Here is a 23129-nt window from a genome sequence, read left to right as displayed (position 1 = left end):
TCTTTGGGGTACAATACCAAGAGGTAGTGGGGCAGGTGATGGGGGACCCCTGAAAATGCTTTCAGGGGTCTGAGGTTCTGAGGTTCACATGTACAAGATGAGACTGCCTCAGGCTTATTAGAGAGTGACTGCTGTAGGGTTAAGAGCAGAACAGAGATAGAAGAGGTAAAGCAGTTTTCAAAGACATTGGAGTTTTAGCCCAACCAGACTGGAGAGAACTTGTTAATACCACAGGCATCTAGTTGAGACACAGTTTAGAGATTATTCCTGTCAATTTAGAGGGCCTTTTGAGAACCGTGGGCTTTCTACAGACCTGCCCTTATTTTTTATTTTTTATTTTTTTATTTTTAGAGTGTGGGAGATAGAGAATAAGGCAGGCGGGAAGGGCAGAGGGGGAGAGAGAGAGAGACAGAATCCCAAGCAGACTCCATGCCCAGTGTGGAGCCCGACATGGGGTTTACTCCCACACCCTGAGATCATGACCTGAGCTGAAATCAAGAACTGGATGCCTAACCAACTGAGCCACCCAGGCGCCCCTACAGACATACCCTTTATAAACCTTTACTAAACCTTTGTGAGTTTTTTGGTGATCAGGCTGTTGATTGAATGGTCTTCTAGAATTAAAATTAGTACTCTTCAAAGGAAGATAATAGAATCCAGAATCTTCTATAATGTGTCATTAGAATGTCCAGCATACAATACAAACTACTAAACATGCAGGAAAATAAGAAATTATGCCCTATAACAAAGAAATAGGGCTGTGAATAGAAATTGACGTTGAAATGGACCAGATGTTGGATTTAGCAGATAAAGACATTAAGGCAACTATTATAGGGGCACCTGGGTGGCTCAGTTGGTTAAATGTCCGACTCTTGATTTTTGACTCAGGTCACAGTCTCAGCGTTGTAAGATTGATCTCCATGTGGGGCTCCGTGCTGGGCATGGAGCCTGCTTAAGATTCTCTTTCTTCCTCTCCCTCTGTCCACCCCCTACTCTCTCCCTCTCTTAAAAAAAATAAAAAAAATTTAAAAAGCAGCTATTATAAATATGTTCAAGAAATTAAAGGAAGATCTGTTCAAATAATTAAAAGTAAATATGATGTTAGTGAGTAAAGAGATAAAGAATCTTAGCAAAGAGGGGTGCCTGCGTGGCTCAGTGGGTTAAGCCTCTGCCTTCGGCTCAGGTCATGATCTCAGGGTCCTGGGATCAAGCCCTGAATCGGGCTCTCTGCTCAGCAGGTAGTCTGTTTCCCCTTCTCACTCTGCCTTCTGCTTTGCCTACTTGTGATCTCTCTCTCTGTGTCAAGTAAATAAAATCTTCAAAAAAAAAATCTTAGCAAAGAAATAAACACAATAAAAAATATAAATAAATAAAAAAATAAAAAATAAATAAATAAAAAATTCTAGAACTGAAAGTTAGCATTGAGTGCAGTAATTAAATTGAAAAAAATTTATTGGATGGGCTTAGCAGCAGATTGGAGAGGGTAGAAGAAAGACTTAATGAATTTGAAGACAGATTAATAGATTATTCAGTCTGGGGGCACCTGAGTGGCTCAGTTGATTAAGTGTCTGCCTTCAGCTCAGGTCATGATCCCACAGTCCTGGGTTTGAGCCCTGCATTGGGAAAGGTCCCTGCTCAGCGGGGAGTGTGCTTCTCCCGCTGCCCCTTACTCTGCTTGTGCGTGCTCTCTCTCTCTCAAATAAGGAAAATCTTTAAAAAAATAGATTATTCAGTCTAGAGAACAGAGAGAAAATGCAACAGAGTCTTAGGGACCCGTTAGAATCAGATGATCTAAAGAGCCTATAATTGGAATCTCAGGAGGACATGAAAGTATGAATGTGGCAGAAAAGAAACATTTGAAAAAATCATGACTAAAATTCCCCAAATTGGATGAAAAACATTGACTTATAGATACAAGATGCTTAATGAGCCCCAAGCAGGATAAATATAAAGACTGTCAGTCACACCTAGACACTTACTAGATTCTATGTCAAAATACTTATGGGTGAGAATGAGCTTACTTTTTAAAAAAGGGACTAAAAAATGGTGTAGTGTTGAAATGAAATGAATGTAGAGAGATAGTGGCACAAATAAGGTTACCACATTAGGGCTAGATCCAGGGCAGTCATGAACCATGTGATATTTTATATCTTATCCTGAGTGTATTGGGAAGTCATGGAAATATTTTAAGAGTGACATGATCAGATATGTGTTTTAAAAAGATGACTTGTGATTTTGCCAAAAATAGATTGGAAGGGGCAGAAATAGAAAAACTCAACTGCAGCTTAGGATAAAGATGATGGTAGCTTGTATTTCAGTTTTGGTGAAAGCTGGAGAAAGATCAAGTTATAGCTGGTGGTCTGTTATTTCTTCAAACCTTATTTAGGAACTCAACTGTTGAGGAAGAAAGCAGCAAGTTGTTCTTAATCATTGTAAGAATGTATACCTTAGGAATGATTTATGGTAATTGTCTTATTTCTACAATTCCTTTATAATTATTTCTTGAAATAAACAACACAGAAATCCTTGGCTGACTTTTAGTGATGGAAATCACATTAAATTTTAATTAATCACATTAAATTTTGGTTCAGAAGTTTAATTTTAATTAATCACATTAAATTTTGGTTCAGAAGTTTAATATTTATAGGCTACTGTACTTGTAATTACTGCTTGTTTATTCACTGGCTAGCCATGTTTTTAAGCCTCTGTTTTTTTACTCTCCCCCTCCCCCTTTTTTTTAAGATTTTATTTATGTGAGAGAGAGCGAGAAAGAGCATGAGCAGGGGAAGGGGGAGGGGCAGAAGGAGAAGCAGGCTCCCTGCTATCAGGGAGCCTATACAGGGTTTGATCCCAGGACTGTGGAATCATGACCTGAGCTGAAGGGAGATGCTTAACTGACTGAGCCACCGAGGTGCCCCTCCATTTCTTTACTATTAAAAATGTTAATTACAGGGGTGCCTGGGTGGCTCAGTCAGTTAAGCGTCTGACTCTTGATTTTGGCTCAGGTTATGATCTCAGGGTGGTGAGATTGAGCCCTGTGTTGGGTGTTGTGCTGGGTTTGGAGCCTGGTTAAGATTCTTTCCTTCCCTCTGCCCCTACCCCTCCTCTAAAAAAAAAATGGTTATTATACATTCATTTTTCTCAGCCTTGTTGTGAGGGTTAATGAAACATATTTTGTCATTTAAAAAGTATTATAAATTTAATCTATCATGAAGGAGATAAATACATGGCTTTTATTATTCAGGAGATATTTAGTAATTTCTTATATAGGATGCATAGAAGGTCTTTATTCTTTATAAACCACGTGTAATTTTTTTTTAAACTAAGTGTAACTGTTTTTGGTATTGGACTTGAAGGATGGATATATTCCTGACTGTTTAATGAGAGCTTGAGTGTTGTTGTTGTTTTTTTTTTTTAAAACCAGCCCAGAAAGACATATTTAAAAAACAAACTGTTCTATTGCAATTATTAGGCTAGCAAAGGGAGGAAATACAGAAAAGCTCAACAAATATTAAGAAGTTCACTTATATATTTTTATAATTGGAGAGCTTGAGATTTTAATTTAAGATACATAATTTGCCTAGGAGGTATCAAATGCCATGGTAATTTGGCTTTCAGACAGAATAATTTTTTACTTTTAAAGAATTCTCAAAAGAAATAGTAAAATTTCTTTTACTATCATTCTATTCTCTATAAGTATGTTAAAAAACAATACAAAAATTGGCAACAATTAATAAACTGCTATGTTAAAGTGAAAGTTCTAGGATTATGTAATTCTAGAACCTAAGCTTTTCAATATTTTTTTTAGAATACGTTTTTACTGATATTTCTGTAGAAATTATATTTAATTCTTTAAATATGATGGAAAGTTTGATAAAGTGGGAATTAGGAGTAATCTCAGTTATAATATTTGAAAATTCCACTCAGGCATTATTTTATCCAGGAAGCTTTCCCTTAGTTTTTTGCTTTGGATCTAGCTGCATAGTATTATGAGATCAGATTGTCAAACCACATGGTGGAAGTCTGCTATACAGTTGTTACTTACCATATTATTTACCTTTCTCTGCCATGATTTTTCAAGTTTCTTGAAGGCAAGAAATAATATACCCTTGTTAATCTTTGCACCTCCTGTGATTTGCAGGTAACCTCTGGCATATTTTAGATATTCAGTTACATAGTAGATTTTATTATTCATTATAAACATGTTCTGCAATATTGTGTGAAGCTGTTTTATATTCATTCTAGGGTGCTCCTGCCATTACAATATTTAGCTATTTTATATGTGTTATGTATTAATTGCTGAAATTGCTTTATTTATATTTTGAATAGAATATTTTTTCTGATTTTAAGTTTGTTTTAAATATTAGGTCTTGGAGAAAATGCTTGTGCAAAGAAAAGTCATGAAAAATACCTTATAGCTTTGAAGAGCTCTGGACTTACATATCCTGAGGATAAGCTTGTATATGGTATACAGGAGCCATCAGCTGGCACTAGCACTCTGGCAGTTCAAGGTTTGTCTGTTTAATTGGAACAGTGATAACTTTTCTGTATTGAAACAAAAAGACCCTCAAACTTGACTAATTATTAAAGAAATTTAAATAATATGTCATTCTCTTTAAGGAAAGTAGTAAAAATGTAGAAGCAAGAAAGAATATATTGGCATTTTTCTTAAATGGAATTTGGTTAGCTTATTAAGGTTCTGTTTCTAACTCATGAAAAGCATTGCTATTAAACAATAGCTCAAAACTTTTGTGTCTCAGTATTTTAATAAACCGTGGTTTAAAACTAAGAAGAAAGAGATCCTTCTCAAACACCATTTGTGATTATTAAATCTGGATATTCACTAGAGATTTTCTTTGAAGTATATATCTGTTAGACCCAAATTTATTAAAGATAAATGTTGAACCTCTACCAAGATATCTATTAGAATGAGTTGTCTTAAGGTAATAAAACTTGGCTTTTTGTTTATGTCTCAAAATAATTTTAGAGTAACACAATATGTAATAATTATGAAGGAAACTTTTTCTTCTCCAAAGGTTTTGCAGGTGCAACAGGAACATTGGGACAACTAGATTCTTCAGATGAGGTGAGATTTAAAACTTATTGAAAATAGAATTTAAAGTTATAGAACTATACAGAATTATGGATATTATCTAGCTTAAATTCCTCATTTTGTAGACATGGAAGCCTAGAGTGGAATAAGTTAGCCAAGATTATAGTTATTAGATTTTTACTTCTTTATAATTTATCTCTTTCTTCACAGTTTAGAAATGGGAGATAGAAAGAGATAGAGATCTTTCCTTAGGCAGATATCCCTAAATTGACCCAAACTGTCAAATATATAAGGAAATTGTTTTAAGAAATTTAGCTAAGTCTGCAACAATGTATTAAAAGAATATAAAAGGTAACTGCTTTTCCAATTTCATAAGTTACACCTTATATGTTATACCTTATTTAAAAAAGCAGTGTACTCGGAAATAGACTGTCAGTTTGAAATTTTAACTTTTATAGTATTTATTAGCCAAATAATAGTGTTTATTAAATATTTCTGATAAATCCTTTATAGCATTCCTGTATTTTATTAGCATACAATTTATAAGGGAGGATTTTTTTTTTACATCTGTGTATAATCTTGATGCTTATGAAGGGTAGATTCTTTTTTTGGTCAAATTTAATGATGAAAAATTTAAAAAACCAAATTGTATTATATTTAAATATACTTTTTTAATGTAACTTTTTCTTTGAAAAACCATTTTAATTTGATACTATCACATGAAGTAAGCAAGATATCCTCTTTTGGAAAATATGATTTTTGTTATTGATGTCTTATAATTGATTTAATGCCTTATCATTTAAATTTCCTAGTAGTATTTTTCCCCCTCTAAAAAGGATCCCACAAAATGCAACATTTTCTGGAGTCTCTTATTGGACACACAGTTTTAAAGAGTTTTCAACAAATTGGAGAGGAAGTTTCATATGCTGTTTACAAGTTTGACTCTGGAATTAGAGTGCCTGGGTTTGAAACTGGCTCCTGTACTCATTAGTAGTGTGATTTTGAGTAAGGGTCTTAACTTCTCCATGACTAAATTTCCTCTTCTGCAAAATGGAAGTAATAAAAATATTATTGCCTGGGGTTATTGTGAGGATTGAATGAGTTCATATATGAAAGCACTTAGAGCTTAGTGCCTGCCTGGCATGTTGTAAGCACCAAATATGTGTCTGTAAAATAAAATAAAATCTTTTAAAAAATTTAATTTTTTAAAATCATTTAAAAATACTGTAAATGGTTAGCTAAAACTTTTGCTTTTTTTTTTTTTTTTTTTTTTTTAAATTTGACAGAGATCACAAGTAGGCAGAGAGGCAGGCAGAGAGAGAGGAAGGGAAGTAGGCTCCCCGCTGAGCAGAGAGCCCGATGCGGGGCTCGATCCCAGGGTCCTGGGATCATGACCTGAGCCGAAGACAGAGGCTTTAGCCCACTGAGCCACCCAGGCACCCAAGTTTTGCTTTTTTTAACTTCAAAGAGTTACAAACAATGTTGCTATAATGACAAATGGGAAAAAAAATTACTGGTAGTTAAAACAGACTTCCAAAAAAATCAAATAGACTTTAAAAAGTACATATAAACATTATTCATTTGAACTAAAATAGTATTAATTCCATTTTGAAGCTAGGGGAGGGGAGTGATGGAGGTAAGAATACTAATTCTTCATATGTCAAAGAAAGAAGAGATAAGAAGGGATTAGATAATAGGCGTGTAGTTTTGCTTTATTTTTTTAAGATTTATTTATTTATTTTAGAGTGCACATGTGTGAATTGAGGGGAAGGGCGGAGTATCCTTAAGCGGACTCCCCACTGAGGGTGAAGCCTAACATGGGGCTTTGATCCCAGGACCCTGAGATCATGAGTTGAGCCGAAATCAAGAGCTGCACACTTAACCAGTCGACTGAGCCACCTGGGTGCCCCCAGACATTTTTTTAAAAGAAGATTTTACTTATATATTTTGAGAGAGAAAGAGTGGGAGATAGAACAGAGGAGGGGCAGAAGGGAGAGAGAGAGAGTCTCAAGCAGACTCCACACCAACCACTGAGCCTGACTTGGAACTTGAGCTCACAACTGTGACATCATGACCTGAGCTGAAATCAAGAGTCAAATGCTTAACCGACTTGAGTCACCCAGGCACCGCTAGACATGTGGTTTTTAGTAACTTATTCTGCTTTATTATTTCTTTTTTTTGAGAGAGAGAGAGCGAGTGAGCTGAGGGGTGCGGGCAGAGGGAGAGGAAGAAAGAATCTTACTCAGGCCCCACGCCCAGTGCAGAGCCCAATGCAGGACTTGATCTCATGACGCTGAGATCATGACCTGAGCCAAAGTCAAGAGTGGGTGGCTTTACTGACTGAGCCATCTAGGCATCTCTATTCTGCTTTCTTTAAGGGCATTTTGTGGAGAAGCAGAATGGCCTCTCAAGAAGATGAGATCTGGAAAGACTTAGAAATTGTATATAAGTGGGTGCATGAGCACATTTTTGTTTAAAGCCAGCCAACAGGAAAGGAGCCTGTATCTATCATCAGTAGTAACTGTAGAAAATTATTTCATAATGAAATGGTTTAGTGATGTTACAGGACATTTTTAAAGATAATCTAAACATCTAGATATGATCTAGAACAATAAAAATCTATAGTTAATGTTTGTTTATATGGTAGGTTAGAACCTTCATACTGTTTCAGCATACCTGGCATTATGGATCTAATAAGAATTCTACGTTATTTTCATGAATTGAATCTGATTTCTGGGCATATAGAAAGCTGATATTCAACATAGATACTTTCTTCTCTGTCTAGGAAAGAACTAACAGTAATTTTTGTCTTGGCCTAAACTCTCTGAATTACCTTTTAAGTTGCCATGGATTTTATGGTAGGGTGCCAGAAGGAAATCCTTTTTTTAAAGAAAATGATATTTATTTATTTATTTATTTAGAGTGTGAGCTGGGGGGAGGGGACAGAGGGAGTGGGAGAGAGAATCTCAAGCAGACTTCATGCTGAGTGCAGAGCCTGATGTGGATTCAATCTCATGACCCTGAGGTCATGACCTGAGCCAAAACTAAGAGTTGGACGCTCAACTGACTGAACCACTCAAGCATTCGTAGCTGGAAATCCTTTTGTGTTTGTTGGAGAGAGAAGTAATTTCTGGGTGGATATCAGGATTTGAAATATGGCTTTTCTTTCTTTATTACCATTGCTTCTAATCTGTCTTTGTATCTTTTCTTCTGGTCTGTCTGTTCATTCCCCTGGGATTCTTTGTTTCAGCAACTTTTGTATATAATGTTTTATATAATAATTTGTTCCTTAATTATGATTATGTCTCAGTGTGACTATCATCTTAAAAACTGGATGGTGACAAGTTCAAAATATTCATTTCATCTATCCTCAAAATACATCATTTTTTGAGAGCAGCAGAGAATTATTGTTAGAACATGTGATATATATTTAACTTATATATTTAAAAGTAGTTTAGACTCTGATTTTTGAATCATATTTTATAATTAAAATTTTAATTTATTTAAAAGTACTTTTTATAGTTTATATATTTATTATATTTTCTAGTTGGGATAAAAATGGGGTCATTTGGGCATTTGAAAACTTGAGAATTTGAAGTAGAGTTGTTTAGCTAGAAGTGGATTGAAGAGATATCTGTTTTATTTTTTTAAGATTTTACTTATTTAAGAGAGACAGAGAGAGCAAGAGAGAGTGAGAGAGAGAGAGAGATCATGAGTTGGGGGGGCGGAGGAGAAGGGAGAAGCAGGTTCCTCACTGAGCTGGAGGCTCAATATATGGCTCGACATGGGGCTTGCTCCCAGGGCACCTGAGCTGAAGGCAGATGCTTAACTGACTGAACCACCCAAGTACCCCTACTTTAGTTTTTCTTTAAGAGAAGCTTGAGCTTTAGAGTTGGGCAGACCTCAGTTTGAATTTTGTCTCATAATATCACTGTGTTTTTTGCCAGTCATTTAACTTCTGAACATCCATTTTCTCTTGGAAAAGTGATGAGAATTCTGTTAGGATTTAATCCGATAACATAAAGTACCTATCACAGATAAGACACAGATTAGACTCTAGATAAATGTTTTTGTCCTAGTACTTTATGTGAGGAGTGATTCAGGTATTTGAATTTTTAGCTATTGTGGGTCATATTATACACATTTCTACTCATCTTTCCAGAGGAAATAATTTACTAAAACATGTTTTAAAACAATGAAGTTGATTAAAAAAAAAAAAGATTTTATTTATTTATTTGACAGAGATCACAAGTAGGCAGAGAGGCAGGCAGAGAGAGGAGGAAGCAGGCTCCCTGCTGAGCAGAGAGCCTGATGCGGGGCTTATTCTCCATCCCAGGACCCTGGGTAATGACCTGAGCCAAAGGCAGAGGCTTTAACCCACTGAGTCACTAGACACCCCAGTGAAGTTCATTTTTAAAAATTTAACTGAAATATTACCTAAGTAATGCACAAATAGATTGTAGTTGTTTTGCCAAACAGTTCAGATTAAATAAAAGTCCCCTCTCTACCCTTCCTAATACCAGCTCTTCTTTGGGTAACTACAGTTAATAGTTTGGATGTCTTTGACAGATCCTCTTCTATGGAATTTAATAACTGTGTGTTTATAGAAATGCATTGTGTGTGTGTGTTTGTGAATAAATAAAAAATATTATGCCGGTTTGTGTCCTTTGATTTACTCCATAATGTACTGTGCATATTCATCTTTGTCAGTACTCTTTTCTTTCCATTTTCTATATAGTATTCTGAAATATGAATTAAACTGCAGCTTATCCAATCATGTCCTTAATTTGCAGTTTTTTATGACAAGATACAGTGCTTACATTTCTTTTTGTGCAGGTGTGCAAATAGTTCTCTAAGATGTGGAATTGCTAGGTCACAAAGTATGCATATCTTAAATTTTAATAGATTCATTTCTTTCTGATTATAAAATCACACACATATTTAAAGTGAAAAGTATGGAAGAGTATAAAAAAAATAAGACCATTACCTATGGCCAGTCCTAAAGGGTTTTTAGTGATAAAGGGAGGAAATTTTCTATTTTAAGTTTGTGATCATTTTTGTGTGTGTGGTGTGTTTTTTTTTTTTTAAAGATTTTTATTTATTTGGAATGCCTGGGTGGCTCAGTCGGTTAAGCGGCTGCCTTCGGCTCAGGTCATGATCCCAGCATCCTGGAATCAAGTCCCACATCAGGCTCCTTGCTCCACAGGGAGACTGCTTCTCCCTCTGCCTATGCCTGCCACTCTGCCTGCCTGTACTCTCTCTATCTCTCTGACAAATAAATAAATAAAATCTTAAATATTTTTATTTAAAAATTCTTAAGAAAAAAGATTTTTATTTAAAAATTCTTTTAAAAAAAGATTTTTATTTATTTATTTGTCAGAGCACACATGTAAGGGAACGGCAGGCAGAGGAAGAAGCAGGCTCCCTGCTGAGCAAGGAGCCTGATGTGGGACTTGATATGATCATAATTTTTTATACAAATATATGTTCATTAATGTTTTATTGATTTGTGTACCACAAGGTCTTTGCCTTTTTTTTTTTTTTTAAGATTTTACTTATTTATTTGAGATAGTGCTTGCACTGGCACAAGCCAGGGGTGGTAGTTAGAGGGAAAGAGGGCAAGGGAGAGGCAGGCTCTCCGCTGAGCAGGGACCCTGTCTGTGGAGTCAATCCCAGGACCCTGGGATCATGACCTGAGCCGAAGGCAAATGCCTAACGGACCGAGCCATCCAGGCACCCTTGCTTTTTGGTTCTGAACACATTTTCAAATCTTGAGTTAGTAATAGAAGAATCATATAATACAACAGAAACAAAAATGAGAATCAGGAGGAAGCAATTTGAAGATTATAAAAATCACTAATGCTAGAGCGAAAAGAGACCTTAAAGTTCATTTTGCCTAACTTATAGATGAAGAAACTGAATTCCATGGAAATAACAGGTTCACTCAAGCTAGTGAATTTCATTTACCAGTTTTTGGTAGAGTTGGAAGTGGACACTAGGTCTCTTATCGAGTTGGTTTAGAGTTCTTTCTGTGAAGTGGATAAACGATTCTTTTATTACTATTACAGTACAACACATTTGTCCTAAACTTTGTGGCCTAAAATTACCTTTTTTTTTTTTCTTACAATTTTATGACTCAGGAATTTGGGACCCACAGCTGGGCATTTCTCATTTGGGTTCCCTCATGAAGTTCTAGTTAGTTGTTGGCTGCCACTGCAGTCCTTTAAGTCTCAGCTGAAGTGGAGATTTAAGGTGGCTTACTGATAGGACTGGTTGTTGATTGCTTACTGTCCGCAAGGAGCTCAGCTGGCTTTTGACCAGAGTGCCTACAGGTGGCTTCTCCAGAGTGGAGGTCTCAAGTTGTTACATATTTACTGGCTTCTCCCAGATTTGAGCTGCTAGAGAGCAGAAGCTGGACAGCCTTTTCTGAGCTGGCCTTGGAAGTTACATAGTGTCACTAACAAACTGCATTTTATTATTTGGCAGTTGTCAAGGTGGGCCCAGATTCAGTAGGAGGGGACATAGATCCCACCTCTAGAAGGAGGAGTGTCAAAGAATTTGTAAACACGTTTCAAAACTTCCAAGATAGGACTTTGCCTTTGTTCTTCCTGGATTCACTTGCTATCCAAAATAATGACTAGTGATTACAGCTAACTAACATGCCAACAATTGATTATAGATTTTTCCATCTACTCAGTGCTTTTTTTTTGGTTGGGAAAACTGTCATGTGACAGTGAAATAATGCTGTAAGCAGAAATGGCTGTTGTAGGGTTTTAATTAAAATTATAGCGTTTTCTTTAAGTGTGGTAGTTACTATTGTAGATCAAGAAAATGAAAGTTTACATTTAAGATTGTAAGATATATATTTTTAAAGTTGATCTTTACCTTTGTGAACTCCTTTTAACTCTGTAAAGGAGAAAGCTGATGCAGTAATAAGATAGAAAGAGTATGACAGAAGAGTACCCCGATACACATGTTCCTGAACAAATAACCTATTTATGCCATTTAAAATTCATTAAGGCTTTTAAAGCTACATTTTTTTTTCCTGCAACTATAGGCACAAATGGTATGTTTGCTTTTTAGTATTTATATTTGAAATTTAATGAAGACCTGGATATGGTTAAAGCTTAGAGTTTCTATACCTTTATCCTACAGGGCCATGGGATTATTGAGCAGACTCTTTTCATGATTTCATTCTTGTAATTTAACATTGATATAAAAAAAACAGGATGAGAAGAGGGCAGTGACATCTTCATTACTACTGTAGAGAAATGATTATAACAATTAAAAAATGTAAGAATTTAGAATTGGGGAGACCCTAGGGGTAATCTGCTCTTACCCCTTTGTTTTAAAAATGAACAGATTTGAAACTATTAACAGCAGCAAGATTTCTATTTGTAAAGAGTTTTATTGAATGAGGGTACATATTGCAGTCTACTTAATTTTATTCATACAAGTTGTGTCAGAAATTTGTCCCTGCTGTCCCTAGAACATTATGTACTCAGCAGGGCTATTTATACACATGACATTCTTCATACTACTACTTCTTATTCTTTTTTTGTATAGCTCATATGAAATAGGAGTAGAAAATGTTGTTTGTGTTGTATGGAACTGAAGAGAAAACAAGCACATTTGACTTTATAAAGTATTTTTAAATTTACATTTATATTAATTTTTTGTTTAGATTTATTTTAATCAGATAATTCAGTTCAAAAGATTATCTGTGGTATTATATGTACATAGATCTAATTAGAGTTTGTCAGAGAAAATAGGATCTTTTAAATCAAGATATTTTTTAAGATTATATTCACTGTCGCCATTACCATAGCAATGTCCGTATGTGTGCAATGACCAGATCATTAATTTCTGTGACATTGATGTACTTAGCTATTAATACAGATGAAGGCATTTAAGACACTTTTCCCTCTGTGAAACTGTAAAATTATGAATGTCCATTGCACAAAAATTAAAAAGTAGAAAAAAGCGTAAAAAGAAAACATGGTAAATGTTTTCAGCTGTATCATCCAGAGATAACCATGATTTATTAATTTTGCTTGTTTATTTCTAGTCTTTTTTTTTCTCGCATACTTTTAGGTAATTGAGAAATACTTAAAGTAAGTTACTATGTAAATATGCTTTCAATACTCTTGCCTTTATTCAAGACAGAATCCAGATGAACAGTTAAAACTAATTTGCCAAAATGTGGTAAAAGCAGGATTATTGAAATTGAAAGACAGAGTTGTTTTTCATAAATTAATAGGTAAAAGAAAAAAATTAGTTTTATTTAGTTTTATTTTGGGGGTAGAAGGTTTAATTCTAATCACAAATTACATTAATGGTTATGAGGTAGAGAATCATAGAAACTTTAGGCAGGAGCTTAGAAATGTCTAGTGAATTGCTTTTCCAGTGCAGGAATTGATTTTACAACATTCCTGACAGTTGGTAAGCCTTTTCATAAACACTTGCAATGATAGGGAGTTTACTTAGTTTCTGAGGCAACTTGTTCCTTTGTTTGATAGCTCTAATTATTGTAAGGATGTTCTTCTCAATACTGTGCTAAATATTGTAATTTTCACACATTTCTTATTTTTTTCCTTTAGAAGTATTTTTATTTTTTTAAAGATTTATTTGCTTGAGAGAGCGAGCGAGCTGGAGTGCGCATGTATGCCACCCAGAGCACAGCAGGGAGGGGCAGAGGAGAGGGAAAAGCAGACTCCCTGCTGGGCAGGGAGCCCTATGCAGGGCTGATCTCAGGACCCTGAGATTGTGACCTATGCCAAAGGCAGATGCTTAACTGACTGAGCCACCCAGTTGTCCCTGAAAAGTTTTTGTTTTTACTTCCATAAGACACCTCCTTAAATATTTAGCTTTAGTGATTTAATATTTTTTGCTGTACATGCCTTTTTCATCTATTCACTCCCTTTTCAGTGTGTGATTTGATTCAATACACAGACATGGGCTCTCTTTCGATAAGCATACTGTTCGTTAAAGTCCAATTTTTTTTTGTAGGCCTTTTAGTGTTTATGCTAGATGTTGGCAGGAACCCAGTGGTCAAAAATGAAATGCCTAAGTTTTGACCCTCCCATCCCTCCAACACTGAACAGTTGACAAGCTAGAGGTCCCTCTCTTCTTTGTACTTGTAAAGTTGATTTAAAGTAAACAATCTCAGATTATAGTGGCTTACTTAAGTCTATGTTTCATTTTATTGTTCTAGTTTTTAAGATCTTTGGATTTTATTTTTATAACCTGATATGTTAAATATTCCTTTTAGCCTTGTATATTCTGTATTAACAGCCTTTGAGTATTATTTTAACCATCTGTGAATTTACCAACTTCTTTTTATGGAGGTCATATTTTTTTCATCTGCCTAGTAAATTCATAAAATAAGAAAGGTTAATTTGGTTGTAAATTTTACAGGCTAGGAGTTTGAATGGGTTTTTGGGATCTTATCTCATTTTGGACATTATACATATTTTGTGCCTGAAACACATGTGGTAAGGTGTCACTTCCCTGCCCAGGTATTAGTTAAGATTTCAAAAGTGTTTTTCTGGGCTGCACAAATGCTCTCTCGATCAGGTTGTACTTGATTTATTTCCTTCCTTGTCCTTTGGACTATGATTTTTTCCCAGGGTTCTTTCTCTGCTGCTTTTTCATGGATAAATAGGGAAGAACTAAAACTTACTATCATGGATTTGGGGTTGGGTGTGGCATTGTGGTTATGATAACTGTATTTTCATCTTTCTTAATCCTGAAATTCCCACCTCTGGGAGTTCTTCCGGTTGTTAGAAGTGTTGTTTTTTCTCAAGACAAAATGTGGGACTTGTAATAGATAACATAGTAATCAGTTATCTTGAGCAGATCGTCACAGGATTGGAAATCAGAACCATATTTAAAATTTATTTATTAACTTAGAACTATAATCCATATTCGTTGTTGAATAAATAGAAAATAAATGTTAACAAAAATATAAAATTATATATTACTCTTATTATTTAGAGGTGGCTAATTGTAGACATCTGTATTCTAACAGATTTTGTATGTAGTATATTTTAATAGTTTAATGGTTTCATCCTATACATGCTACTCTATAACCTGCTTTTCTCACTAATGACAGTTTTGAACTTCATAAGGAATATATTTTAACAGGTTTTGTATGTGTATGTTGTCAGTACTTAAATGTTTCATACTCTTTATGCTATTCTATATAGCATGCCTTTTTAATTTTTAATGATGGTTTTTGAAGAAATATCTGGTCACAATGAAATAGAGCTCTAGCACTGTTTTCCTTAGAGTACAGGTATGCTCTGATTTATTTACCTAATCACCTGCTGTTGGAAGCCAAAGTTTCTTTTATTTTGCGTTACAGGTAACATTATGATAAATAGTTATTCATCTAGTCCTTATTCACTTGTCTGTTTCTTTAGGATAAATTCCTATAACTAAAACTTCTGTTGCAATGATAAATAATACCTAACGGTTTTTGACACGTGTATTGACAAACGGCCATTCAGAAAAATTGCAAGAGTATGCGTTTTTCCCTCCCTTCCTTTAATCTCCCTTCCTAGCTGTATTTGATAATCTACCATGATATGAAACCCAACTCACTGGTCTGTTTCCAGACTTTATCGTTATGGTTTTGTTTATGCTGTCTTTCCTTGGAATGGCTTTCCTCTTCTTTGCTTGGTTAATTTTACTTGTTTTTTAGACTGTAAGGTTGGGAAATTTATAGAACTTTGTTATGCCATGGCCATTGCTTGATCAAGGATGCTCTTTTTATAGGGAGTTTGTATTTGAAATTATGAAGTAATCCTAACCTGGGTTATAGATTTTTTTTCCTCCAAATTTGTCTTTTCTCTGAGGATTGGGAGAACAGTTTCACAAATGGCTGATAGCTAGATCTCACACTTTAGAACCCTCTGGACCCTGTGTCGTGATTTTATATTCTTGTGTCTGCTTTTTGTCTCTTAAGCTTCCAAATTTCATTTTGGCAAGTTACTCCAAGAGAAAGTGAAGGTGGTAGAAGAGGAGAAGTGTGTAGTTTGACTGTCAATACTGCTGCCAGGTGGTAGGTGGTCAGAGGACTGGCAAAGGTGGGGATTCACAGGGAGGGCATATGGAAGTGCTGGGTAAATGCTAATTGACAGAGCTAAATGGTGTCTTTGGAAAATTGCAGCCCTGAGGTTGGATGCTAGGTTTGCCAGAAACCTAAAGTTAAGGCTGTGGTGTGTAGGCCGAGAAAGCCATACTAGTTGATAAAACAGCAGCATGAAGCAAAGACTACTTTTCTGCTTTGGAGATTTGGTGGGCTGTAATTGAGAAAGTACCTGGGAATTTGTACCACAGTTCTAACTGCCACCACCAGCACAACACCATTGTTAGTACAACAAACTACCACATGTCTTTATAAGATCATTTGGCTCATATATGTTTGGAAAATAGGAAAAAGATGTCAGTATTACATGGAGGTTTGGGATTCCTATGCAATCTTTCCTAGTTCAGGAGAGCTAGGATAATGGGGTATACAATTCTATCCTTCAGCTGGAGGGGAAAAATGTGAATTTTGCTGCGAAGGCAGCAGGAACCTTTTCAGCAACATTTAAAGAAAATTAGAAGTGAGCACTTGCATCCAGGGTTCCCTCCCCAAGAGGCACACCTCTAGCTTCACATTGGTTGCAGGAGGGGCAGGCTGTTGCTTCCTCTGCTCCTTTTCCCTCTGTGCTCTCTTAGCTGGCTAGGTTCCCATTCTGTTGTTGTGATGCTGTGCTAACATCCCCTGAGACAGCCTCAGACCACTGCAAGATGTTGTTCTGGGCATCCAAATGATATCCCCAGAGACCGATTATTGCTTTTGTTACTTCTCTGGTTACAAACTTGAATAGGTTGTGAGTGGTCTGCCCCTCATCTTTTTTTCTCCATAGGCTTTGTTATTTTTCATGTGAGTTTTTTTCAGGAATGAATATATCACATATAAGCAGAAATGCCTGTACTTCCTTTTTGGATTTTTTTCCCTAAGTATCTTAAATTTTGTTTTTTTGTTTTTTGTTTTTTTTTTAACTGTCAAGTTTAGCTTTTAATGTCCTATATTTATTTTTCAGAATTTGATTTTTTGAACTCATTTTTTCTCTCAGATCCTTCAAAGCCTTTTCTCTATTCATTGTTTTAGCCCTCTTCCCTTGCTCTCCTTTCTTCTATGCTAATCTGCTTCCCTCCTCCTCTTTATATTCTTTGTGCATATGATGTTATATTTATAAGGTTAGGAAACTTTTTTTAATAGGAAATTTTTTATTTTGACATTTTTGGGTTTTACAAGTCTTTCATTAAAAGCACAGATTAAATTTAAGAGCTCTTGTATTTTAATACTAAGGATTTTCATTATATATTATGCTAATTTTAAAATAAAAATTTTTATTACAGTATATACATAAAAGTGAAATGTGTTGATTAATACTATGTAAGCATGCCTGTGTTACATATTTAAGGTAATTTATAAGCATATTTCTACTTTATGTGAAATGTATACATTCATGAATAGGACTGTATATGATGCTAATTTTGTTTTCCTCCAGGAGGATCAGGATGGGAGTCAAGGTCTGGGCAAGAGAAAGAGGGTCAAACTAAGCAGTAGCACCAAAGGTATTTATATTTATTTTTTTCCCTGTGTAAAAAGCTGAAAATGAAAAACAAGAAACAGATTTTTTTACTCTAGACACAAACTGATAGTTAACAGAGGGGAGGTAGGTGGGAGGATGGGTTAAACAGGTGATGGGGGATTAAGGAGTGCAATTGTTGTGATGAGTACCAGGTGGTGTATGGAAGTTTTTTTTTTTTTTTTTTTTTTTTTTTTAAAGATTTTATTTATTTAGTTGACGGACAGAGATCACAAGTAGGCAGAGAGGCAGGCAGAGAGAGAGGAGGAAGCAGGCTCTCCAAGGAGCAGAGAGCCCGATGCGGGGCTCGATCCCAGGACCCTGGGATCATGACCTGAGCCGAAGGCAGTGGCTTAACCACTGAGCCACCCAGACGCCCCGTGTATGGAAGTTTTGAATCACTCTGTTGTATACCTGAAACTAATATGACACTGTATGTTAATTAACTGGAATTTAAATGAAAACTTAAAAAAAAAAAGCTAAAAATGTTTAATCATTAAGAACACTTGGTGGGCTAGCCATTTGAAGGGAGAGTTATGTCCTTACATTTGTCTAATGATGGAGAAAGTATTGTTAGGGGGGTGATTGTGGGGGACCTCAAAAGCAAATGAAACCCTTACTATTGGAATTTTATTTATTGTTTTTTTTTTCATAAGATGTGCATTATTATATTTGAGCCATTAAAAAAGTGAATCTTTTCATTGATTCTTTGATTTGGATCCAATCTAAACTTTTTGGTATAAAGTTTAGATTGAGTTACGTCTTTTTATAATCTGGGGTATATAGTTTCTACAGTGAAAAAGCATAAGTATGGGAGAGATGGTGAGAGAGAGAGGTAGGAGGCAGGAGAGAATAAAAATGAGTGGCACTTTTTTAAGGCTTCAGTAAGGGCTCCATATGTTTGCTCAAAGGAGGAAGTAGGTATGTCTGTAGTAAGGGACTAGATTAGTGATAATAATGAGTCATATTTATTGATCTTTTTGTACATGCTAGACATAGTGCCAGGTATTTCACGTAAGTTGTTTCATTTAATTCTTAAAGTCACCATACAAAACAGTAATTATTATTATTATTATTATTATTATTACTATTTTATGAAGGAGGAAATGGAGGCATGTTAGAGATCACAACTAATGAGAATAGATCCTTAATTCAAATACCAGAGCCTAAGCTGTTAATCACTGTTTTCTTGACCCTTACTAAAAAATTTTCTAGAGTACTTGTTACTCGTTGACAGCCTGTGCTCTGGATTTTTGCCATGGATTTCCAGATCTTAACATGGTCAATATCCTGGGATAGTATGGTCTGTTAGAGAGTCTCCAGAGGTTGAATTATTATTTTGATGAAAAGAAGATAATTATTATTTCTGGTGCTGAGTATATCTTGTGGAATATTTATAACTGCTTGGAAAGGTGGAGCAAGCAGGCAGTTTCAGTTGAGGCTCATTTTGCAAGTCTGTTCAGAGTTAGTTATGCTGCTGCATTTAACTTGGGGCTCCTAGTGTTGGGGACTGCTCAAGATCCTTCTAGCCAGACTAAGATGACAGTAAACAGATTAACAGGAGAAAATAAAATTTAATGGTGTACGTATGGGGAATTCACACAGATGTGGAAATTCCCAAAATGGGCAAAATAAAGTATATAGGTGATTCTGAACTAGGGAGAAATGGGTAAGGGTCTGGAACTTCAAAGGGAAGACATGCAAAAATCACAGGGAAAGAGTAAATATTTGATAAATAAATATTTGCTGGGCCTCTTAGAAACAATGGGACACAGGTCTTGCTAGGTTCCTCCCTGTCTACCATACTTAGTTTATATCATAATGAAGTTATCTATGGTGATAGCTCTCTTTCTGGAGCAGGTCCTCTATCTGAATTCTTTTTAGGTTGTTGATGGGGAAGGCAAAGAGGTTTTCCTGAATCTGCTGGATTTTGATTGCTTTTGTTTGAGTATAGTTGACACACAAAGTTACATTAGTTTCAAGTATACAACTTAGTGATTTGACAAGTTTCTATGTCATGGTATGTTCACAAGTGTAGCTATCATCTGTCCTGTAACATCGCTATTGCAGGATCACTGACTGTATTCCTCATGGTCTGCTTTTTATTCCTGCGACTTTACTGATTCCATAATTGCAGGCTGGTATCTCCCTCTCTCCTTCACCCTTTTTTGGTTATCTCCCCACCTGTTCTGTTCTGGCAACCATTAGTTTGTTCTGTGTATTGATAGGTCTGACTCTGCTCTGTGTGTGTATGTGTGTGTGTATGTGTGTATACACATATGTATTTACATATATATATTTATATATATATTTTAGATTTCGCTTAGAGTGGAATCATATGGTATTTGTCTTTCTCAGTCTGACTTATTTCACTTAGCATAATATCTTCTAGGTCCATCATGTTGTCTCACGACAATCCCATCCTTTATTATGGGTGCCTAATGTTCCATTGTGTATATATACCACATTTTCCTTATCCATTTGTCTGTTGATGGAAACTTCCATATCTTGGCCATTGTAAATAACGCTACAGTAAACATAGGGGTGCATATATCTTTTCAAATTAGTGTTTTGGTTTTCTTCGGTTAAATACCCAGTAGTGGAATTACTGGATTACATGGTATTTCTGTGTTTATTTTTTTGAGGAGCCTCCTCATCTTCATACCAAAGGAGTCCATCTTGGGGTGGCCTGCCCTTGGCTCCACCCTAGCAAAGGGCATGAAATTTGATCTGTGGTCCAGGATGCACATGTGCACACATGTTCCCCTTCTTCCTTGCCTAGCAGGGAACCTGTGGTGCCTGAAGGAAGTTAGAACTCATATGGTGACCTGGCCTTTGACTTATCAGAGTTGTCTGTATGTTTACCTCAGTCCTTGACATACATCTGAGTTGAAGTGGACTCTTAGGTACATACTTGAGTTTCAGTTTTAGGGATGTCTAAAAAAAAAATACTTGATATGGTGTGAGAGGTCATTGTTTTCCTACAGTCTGGTCAAACGTTGGGTGAAGATACTTTCTATGGAGACTTAAAATTGAAGCTTATTTTATTCCTGATTTTTTTTCATATTTGAGGTTGGATTATCTTCTCTTCCTTCCTCCACTGGTGAGAAGTGCTTCAGAGATTTAAGACTTGATCAGTTACCATTTTTGCTTTAAGTATGTGTATGGAAGTAATGGCTTTTTGAATTAGTAGAACCTCTGTTTTCAAAAAGTGGTAGTTGTTTTTGAAGATAACAGAAGTCCAAGGATTGGTTTAGTTTTTGTAAGAATTTGGTTCAATGGTTTGAAAGTGAGCTGAAAATAAAAGATAATAATAGGCAAGAGGTTGAGGCACTGTGCCACATTCACTGTCTCATCTCTAAACCTAAATTTTAAGGATGAAGAAACTGAGGCCTATAGGGCTTCAGCTAACATGGCTGAGATTATTGAGCTGCTGAGTTATGGATCCTGGACTCTGCTGTCTAATGAAGATCTTTATGTTACTCATGCATTTGTACCACATATTGATTGCTCAAAAATCTCTTTTTACAGTTTGGCTTAAGGTAGTTTAGGCATTCTAAAAATCATGACAATTTAAATCCAGATTTTAAAGGCAAATATGTCATTATACATAACTAATGGAAGCATTCTAACCACATCTCCATAGCATAACACAAAGCACATCACTCATGTTTTAAATATCTTGGGGAAAATGACATCACTTATTTTAAGAACAATAACAGTGAAGATACTGTGGTTTTTTTCTTTTTTTTTAAATTTGGCGATGAAAAAATGGAATCGTACATAATTGCAGTTATTTTGATTTTAGTAGAAGCTATAGCTTTTCTGGTTCATTTGGATTATTTATTTTAAAAAATGAATACCTTTTTCTATATATATGTGTATATATATGTGTATAATATATATATTATATATATGTGTGTGTGTATATAAAATATATATATAATAATTATGGTAGCTCCAGGCTTTCATTTGGCAAATGCAGACTTGCAGAGTCATAACTGAGTTCTAAGGTTAATACTACAAGTTTTTAAAGTTTTGTAAATATTTTTAGAAAGACTTATTTGTGAGGATTTATTTATTTTTTTGGTAGTCTAAAATTTTCAATCATATTAGTGCTAAATGAATTGTAAGAATTAAACTGACATCAGTAATATGCTCTGGGTTATATTCAAAATTAGAATATAGTTTTGTCACCTGATTCACTTGGGCCCTAATTTTGTTTTTTTTTGGCTTTGAATCTGTCAGTGTGTGCCTTTGAATATATTTTACTTCATTTTTTGCAAGATTTATTTATTTCTATTTTTAAAATCATTGTTGTATCCTGGGAATGATCTAGTTCAGGAGGAAGAGATTTCTGTTTTGTAAGTAGAAAATTCTGAGATTTAGAAAATAAAGAATAAATAGTTTCCACTGAGATGTATAGTATAATTATATTTACATATATATGTTTTTGAAGATTTTTATTTATTTATTTGACAGACGGGGATCACAAGTAGGCATAGCAGCAGGCAGAGAGAGAGAGAGGAGGAAGCAGGCTCCCTGCTGAGCAGAGAGCCCGATGTGGGGCTTGATCCCAGAGCCCTGGGATCATGACCTGAGCTGAAGGCAGAGGCTTTAACCCACTGAGCCACCCAGACGCCCCTGTATTTATATATATATATATGTAAAGATTTTATTTATTTATTTGTCAGAGGGAGAGAGAGAGTGAGCACTGGCAGACAGAGGCAGAGGGAGAAGCAGGCTCCCTGCCGAGCAAGGAGCCCGATGTGGGACTTGATCCCAGGACGCCGGGATCATGACCTGAGCCGAAGGCAGCTGCTTAACCAACTGAGCCACCCAGGCGTCCCTGTATTTATATTTTTATCGCTATTAAATATTGCTTATACCAAAGGCAAACTGAAAGGGAGTTAGGAAATTGGGACATTAACTTTTGCCTCTCTGTAGTTAAAATCATAGTATCTCCAGAATAATGGAGATTCTAAAAATTATTCTAAAAATAATGGGTTATTAATTATTAACAGAAAAATTGGGTTAAAGTTATGTCTAATAAGTATTGATTCAAGCCTGTTAAAATCAGATTGTTTTAGGGGCACCTGGGTGGCTCAGTGGGTTAAAGCCTCTGCCTTCGGCTCAGGTCATGATCCCAGGGTCCTGGGATTGAGGCCCGCATAGGGCTCTCTGCTCAGCAGGGAGCCTGCTTCCCCCTCTCTCTCTGCCTGCCTCTCTGCCTACTTGTGATCTCTGTCTGTCAAATAAATAAAATCTTAAAAAAAAATCAGAATGTTTTAAAGAAGAATCAAGAGAGATATAGCATGCTTATTGATGGCCTGCTTATTGTTACATTTTTTAAAAAAGATACTGATGGCCTGCTTATTGTTACATTTTTTAAAAAAGATTTTATTTATTTTAGAGAGAGTGTGTGTGAG

General features: G+C 35.5%; 1 protein-coding gene across 1 annotated transcript in view; it reads left to right on the top strand.

Moving 5' to 3' along the window:
- The window catches only part of UBR3 (ubiquitin protein ligase E3 component n-recognin 3), a gene marked incomplete at its 5' end in the record, with an annotated part of 238879 nt that overhangs the window by 34093 nt on the left and 181657 nt on the right, over positions 1 to 23129 (top strand). Inside the window, 3 exon segments of the mRNA XM_080798665.1 lie at positions 4368 to 4511; positions 5037 to 5086; positions 17620 to 17686. Of these exon segments, the coding sequence (XP_080654791.1) occupies positions 4368 to 4511; positions 5037 to 5086; positions 17620 to 17686 (261 nt within the window).

The sequence above is a fragment of the Martes martes genome (assembly GCF_963455335.1).
Source record: "Martes martes genome assembly, chromosome: 3".
NCBI lineage: Eukaryota > Metazoa > Chordata > Mammalia > Carnivora > Mustelidae > Martes > Martes martes.
Note: the sequence above shows the minus strand (reverse complement) of the source record. Positions and strands in the feature narration are given on the sequence as shown.